We start from the raw sequence: 6,980 nt of genomic DNA, 5'->3' as shown, positions 1-6,980 counted from the left end.
GTGTGTGTGTACATATGTGTGTAGTTTACGTTGAGCATTATTCGCATATAGCGCATATCATCCTTATCGTATGTGTTGTGTGTATGGCTAACAATCCGCGCACATTTGTAAACATTCAATGTATACATATACCCAATGATCTTCGAGTATTTAACATTCATGTGTACATATACTCAATGATCTTTAAGCATCTTTCTTCTAATTTTGGTTTCATGACATGTCACAGGCACACTGCCATGAGCGAGGAAAGTCGGGATGTGGTGGAGCTATTCTACGAAACCAACCCTGGGATTATGGTATGAGTCACCGATAGGCTTATGCACAGAATTCGTTCTTGGGTTTGTTTATTTTAGGGTTTATATTTTAGGGTTTTAGGATCGTCTACACACGTATATACGCCAGTGAGCAATCTTTACTTGGTGAGATGGAGCAGTATTTGACCCTAAAGACATGAACGCCCCACACATACGACACGACCTGAGATTAGAGAAAAGACAGCACAGACACCTGAGTCGACTACCATATACGCGTGTACGCAATTAGATATCTGGGCAATCTGACCCCCTTTTGCCTGTCGATGTGCGTTCCTACCGCATATTACCTGAATACGTTTAAACACCTAGCGGGTACCGGTTGATATGCAGGTCTTATTTTTTGTCCTTATTAACCTTTTCTTTGATTATTGTACCTGTTCTTTGATTATTGTACCTCTTTTTCGATTATTGTACCTATATTTCGATTACTGTAACTATTCTTTGATTGTTGTGCCTATTCTTCGATTATTGTAACTTATTTTTCTCTCGTTTATTGTACCTGTTGTTCGATTGTTGTACCTATTCTTCGATTATCGTACCTATTCTTCGATTATTATACCTATTCTTCGATTATTGTACCCATTCTTCGATTATTGTACCTATTCTTCGATTCCTATTCTTCGATTGTTGTACCTATATTCCGATGGTTGCACCCATTCTTCAATTATTATTGTGCCTATTCGATTATTGCCATCTGTTGTTCGGTTGTCCTTGATAACCCATTCTTCGATTCCTGTCCTCTGTTTGGCTTTGCCACAGTATGCAAAGAACACTGCTGATCTAGGCCCCATCGACGTTGCTAGCGATGCAATGATGGATGTCATGTACAAGTTGAAGACCGCCAAAGAAGCCGCCGAGGGCACCCAATGAGAGGGAGTGGACAAAGTAAAACTCTTATTCACTCGGTTGACAAAACAAGACTCTCTTATTCACTTGGCTGACAAAATAAGACTCACTTATTCACTTGGCTGACAAAATAAGACTCACTTATTCACTTCGCCGACAAATTAACACGATAAAGAGACTAAATGCGACAACTCCACGTGAGAGCACGTAGGGGAGGTGGCTAGCCAGGGTTTCAGGGTGTAGGGTTAAAACCCTAGGATCATTATGTAGCTGAGTTTGGGACAGCCGGGTTTACCACACGTGATAATTGAACGTATTGTCTGGAGATGAGGCGCGCGGATATCGTCCGCTCCTGCTACTGAGAGGTCATCTGGACGGCGGTGTGGTTTGGGGGTGACATACGAGGTGCACCGAGGCCCTGTCCTGAGAATATGGGGGCGGGTGCATGCGCAAACAATCTGGGGCACACAGATGGGTCTGTCGAACGGTTGCGGTATGGACTCCGCTGTGGGTGTGGAGGATAGGTGACGCCTGAAGTAGAGGTTGCACACGTATCACGCACGCGACTTTGAGCGTGCCATGAACATGATCATAAACATATTTAGGACCACCCGTTCTAGTAGAGACGACACGAGAGGTGAGAGGACCCGGCTGCGCCCGTACTTGGCTGTGAGGTGCGAGCACCTGCACCTGTATATTCGGTCAGAGGGTTGAATTGCACCAGCCCCATCTGCTGTGGTAAGTGGTGCGGTACCTAATGCAAAATCGGCTCAGACAGCGACGCGAATGGGCACAACTGGCCGAGATGGCGTGTGAGGTGAAACGGTAGACTGTTCTATTAAGAGGAGGCGCGCAGCCTAATAGAGGTTTGCCTAAACAGGTGTTCTATAAATAGCTTTTTTACCTATCTGCAAAGTATGAGAACTTGACATTGGCCTAAAACTTTGCGTGTTTTCTTGTTCGCAGCAGATTGTATACGTGATTTCATACACAGCGGGTAGTGAGAATTGCTGCTCAAGGGTAATTACTTATTTCGTCGGGTGTGGTATTAGTCTTGTTTCATCATATGTGATCTCAATTACACGCGTTCTTTCATATGTGACGCCTCTTTATATTCCACTCTTCTCACAGCAATATGATAGTCAGGGTATGCCATTGCGCAGGTTCGAAGGTGACCAAGCGCTCACATTGAACTGTACTACCCCACAGAGTCGTGTGAATTGTTCTTCTCCTTACATTTAATGCTCCAAACTATAGTGAAACATACAATACAATGAAAATGATGCGCAATCCAGTTCCATTTCTAATAATAATCGTAAGCTCGTTCATACATGATTCACCCACAAGCTCTTCCTGCACAGCAGAAAGATATAAATATGTATACATATATATAATATATATATATAATATATATATATAATAAATAATAATATATATATATATATATATATATATATATATATATATATATATATATATGTATCACAGTTAGCGCCTCTAGATGTCCTTCCTACTATCGCTCAATAGACCGGTCTTAATCTGTTTCTCTTGCCGCGTGGAGTATAGTAGCGAGGGTGTGTCGATGGTGTGCGTGTACTCGCGACAATTGTTGTCCACATACGACGCGAGAGACGAGGCAGCGGCAAAGGCAATGCCAAAGGAGAGACACCTGAAGGAGCCAAGGAGAAAGAACATCACCTATGAATACAAACAACAGATATGAATACAAACATCACATATGAATAAAAACATTACATAAATACAAACATCAAATATGAATACATACATCATATATGAATACGAACATTATATATGAATACAAACATCAAATATGAATACGTCGATGTGTGCTGGGGCAAGAATGAGGTAGACTTTGTCAAGCTCCAAAAAACCTTAAAACCCTAGCACACGATGGTGGATGCTGTGCCACAAACAACGCATATCAGGTCAATCGGTTTAAAAAAAGCCCAAAGCAGAAAAACGAGAAAAAACCCCCCAAAATAAATAAATAAACAGTACATACACCGATCGATGATTCGTGCGCAAAGAGAATATGAAGCAAACAAAAAGAATAACAGTAAATAAATAAGAATATAATATAAAACAAAAGAAAACACAATGTACGAATATGTCATACCCAATGTATGGCACCGCAAAGGCCACGAACAGGGGCAGACCAAAGCCCAGGAACACTGAGTCGAACTTCTTAGTGAGTCTGTGGGAGGGCAAGACAAGAGACCCGTCAACGGGACAGACGACGAGATATATGGTGCATGGTAGCATACATGCACAATGGTAGCATACATGCACAATGGTAGCATACATGCACAATGGTAGCATGCATGCACCTGAGATATGGTAGGATATATGCACATGGTACATGGTAGCATACATGCACAATGGTACAATACATGCACATGGGATATGGTAGGATATATGCATGGTCGAAGACTTACAATACCGATGGAAGCTCGGTGCAGTTGACGCGGCTACACGAGAGATATGCGATATTGCCCGACATTCACGGGTGGATACTATATGACTATATGACTGTATGCGCCTCTTGAATACGTTGCTATGTAACTCTGCGGGTAACTACGCCTACTAAATACGGTGTGCCGCGAGTGAGAGTATTGTGGACCGTGTACCAGGTACCTACCAGAGAAGGGGCTGTGGTACCATTTGGTGTCTATGCATCTATTGAATACGTTGATATGTAGCTATGCGGGTAACTACGCCTACTAAATATGGTGTGCCGCGAGTGAGAGTATTGTGAGCCGTGTATACATACACATAAATACATACATGTCCATATCCATATAAATATAAATCCGAAGAGATAAGTCACATCCATAGACTCACTTGGAATTATCTTCATGGCTTAGACGACACCTGAACAGGTAGGTAGCACCAATCAATTCGCCGGAAAGCACGCGACTGCCCAGCCAATAAGACTGTACGGCATGTGCATAGACGCCCAGGCCAATGCCATAGGCCGCAAAGTACAGTAGCCCCACTTTGACACCGAATTTCTTATGCATAACTGTGGCCACAAACCACAAAGAAAAGAAAAGAAAAGAAATAAATAAATAAAAGAACAACAAATAACAAAGAAGACGCTCAATGTTTAGTATGTTGACTGCATCCTTCTCTTGTTGTAGCTGCTGGTGTCCATTGACACAGTTGACATCCCCAGACATCGAATAGCAATGGTGCGTGTCACGATTCCATTCCAAATGCTCTCATTCGACACTTGCAAGACCATGATCTCAGCTCATAACTTAGGCATACATCCACAGCACACACAGCAAACCCTAAAAACCCTTAAAACAGGTAAGGAGTTTGCACCATATTCAAACACTCAGAAATAGGGACACATACCCAAATACTCAGAAATCGGAACAACCCAACCAAATACGCAGAAATCGCGACACATACCCAAATACTCAGAAATCAGGACAACCCAACCAAATACGCAGAAATCGCGACACATACCCAAATACTCCGAAATCAGGACAACCCAACCAAACACGCAGAAATCGCGACACACACCCAAATACTCAGAAATCGGGAGCGCTATTGCTTTGACAACTGGGATGGACGACAGCAGAGCGTACACGAGTCCAAGCTTAGCCAAGTGGTACGTTTTCTTGAGCATGATCATCATATTCTTCTTACCAGACCTACATACGTATTGGCCAAGTAATACGTTTTCTTGAGCATAATCATCATATTCAGCTTACCAGACCTACATACGTATTGGCCAAGTGATACGTTTTCTTGAGCATGAACATCATATTCTCCTTACCAGACCTACGTACATATTGACCAAGTGATACGTTTTCTTGAGCACAATCATCATATTCTGCTTAGACCTACGCACACACGGGGACCGAGTGATGAGCACATACATACATGTACGCGAACATGTGCATGTACATGTACCTGTGCATGTACATGTACCTGTGTATGTACATGTGCATGTACATGTATCTGTGCATGTACATGGTGTATTCCATGTACCTGTGCATGTACATGGTGTGTTCGGTTCTGAGAGAATCCGTGAAAGTACCTCCATGAATGTATGTGCATAGGCAGATAATACGCTGCATGGCTTTCCTCTGTACGAACACGTCACCCCCAAACCCCCCACAACCCCAGCCGCATAAATGTGTGTACACACATAACACAAGCGTCTGCTCGATATATATGGCTGGTTAACTTTTGCCATCCACCTTACTCTACTTTATATATACTCTCCCTATACCAATTTGTCGTACACCACACAGGATAGAAATTAACCAGCGGCCTCCTAGCACTCCACAGAGATAGGTATCATATGCAACACCCGTGCCAGCAATGGTCAAAGTACCACAGTTGCTAAGCAACCACCACACACGTCCACACACCACAGTTACACACACCTGCGTTCAATTATACCCTACTTAATGATCACCACACACCCACACTCACCCGAGTTCCCTTATATCACACTAAATAACCACCACACATCCACACTCACCTGGGTTCGTAGCTCAGCAGCCGTTCGGCCAAGGCATTGTCCTGCACGCGCAGACAGGAGAAGAAGACCTTCTCAAAGGGCTCGAAGTAGAAGTAGCGCATGACTTGCATGGTAATGAACGGCACACCAAACACAAACTGGTTGGAGATGTCGTGGGCGTACTCCCACGTGCTGTCGGATAGGGTTGTTGTCAGGGATACGAGCCACATCACGCCCTGAGGAGGATAGGAGGGATGTGGGCACGGGTGGGTGCGGGGTAGATAGGTATAAGGTAGGTACGAGTCTATCTGTAGTTGAGGACTATAGTAGGGATATATGAGTCACATGACGCCCTGAGATGATAGGAGGGATATGGGCACGGGTGGGTGCGGAGTAGGTAGGTACAAGGCAGGTACGAGTCTATCTGTAGCTGAGGAAGATAGTAGGGATGCGAGCCACATCACGCCCTGAGGAGGATAGGAGAGATATGGGCACGAGTGGGTGCGGTGTAGGTAGGCATAAGGTAGCTACCAGTCTATCTGTAGTTGAGGAAGATAGTACGGATACGAGCCACATCGGCAAAAGTGTAGGGGATGGTAGGTGTAAGTTGCGTAGGAGTCTGTATATAGCGGAGTAGGAGGATTGGTTCGATAGGTAATGCATGCCACATATCTGCTGAATAGAGATGTTACAACACACTACACACAGACAGCCCCTAGTGATCGTACGCGTACACTCAGTACCACTTGACCACTCATTTTAAAAGGCAGCACAAAGCTAGTTAGCCACCCGCGTGGAGACACGTGACGATTGATAACTTCGCATTAATATACACATAACGTTTGAACGTATTCGTATACACTGAAGGAAAACAGTAAGTTCTTGGCAATATCCCGAAGGTTTGAATTGCGATAACTTTTCCATCGTATGTGTGTACAGCAAACAACTAACCGCATACATATACATACAAGCCCAGACATACCAAGACCGGCAGCAGCAAGAGCTTCACTACTATAAACGACACAACTATAGCCACAATGAAAGGGATCAGAAGCTTCTTGTGTAGTCTGCGCGTTTCCGCATCCGAGATGCCTGTCTTACAACCTTTGAATAGAAGTCCCACACCCGTCACTATATCGCCAGCAAAATGTGACAGTTGGTCCTGAGTGGTGAGGGAAGTGAGGCATATGTTTATATATATACATATACACACACACACACACACACACGTATATATATATATATATATATATATACTATAACAACGTAATTAGTACTATACATACATACATAACTAATAATAACATAATATATATATA

The 6,980-nt window shown here is 43.5% G+C and overlaps 1 protein-coding gene across 1 annotated transcript in view; it reads right to left on the bottom strand.

Annotated features, from left to right (window-relative positions):
* Window positions 1-2,647: 2,647 nt before the first annotated feature.
* The window catches only part of SARC_12120 (hypothetical protein), a gene marked incomplete at its 5' end in the record, with an annotated part of 5,720 nt that continues 1,387 nt past the window's right edge, over window positions 2,648-6,980 (bottom strand). The window contains 6 exons of the mRNA XM_014293780.1: window positions 2,648-2,829; window positions 3,298-3,375; window positions 4,023-4,203; window positions 4,713-4,843; window positions 5,683-5,897; window positions 6,644-6,823. Coding sequence (XP_014149255.1) covers window positions 2,658-2,829; window positions 3,298-3,375; window positions 4,023-4,203; window positions 4,713-4,843; window positions 5,683-5,897; window positions 6,644-6,823 — 957 coding nt within the window. The remainder of the gene's footprint in view (window positions 2,830-3,297; window positions 3,376-4,022; window positions 4,204-4,712; window positions 4,844-5,682; window positions 5,898-6,643; window positions 6,824-6,980) is intronic.

The sequence above is a fragment of the Sphaeroforma arctica genome (assembly GCF_001186125.1).
Source record: "Sphaeroforma arctica JP610 unplaced genomic scaffold supercont1.2087, whole genome shotgun sequence".
Taxonomy (NCBI): Eukaryota; class Ichthyosporea; order Ichthyophonida; genus Sphaeroforma; species Sphaeroforma arctica.
The sequence above is the reverse complement of the archived record's forward strand: the minus strand, read 5'-3'. Positions and strand labels throughout refer to the sequence as shown.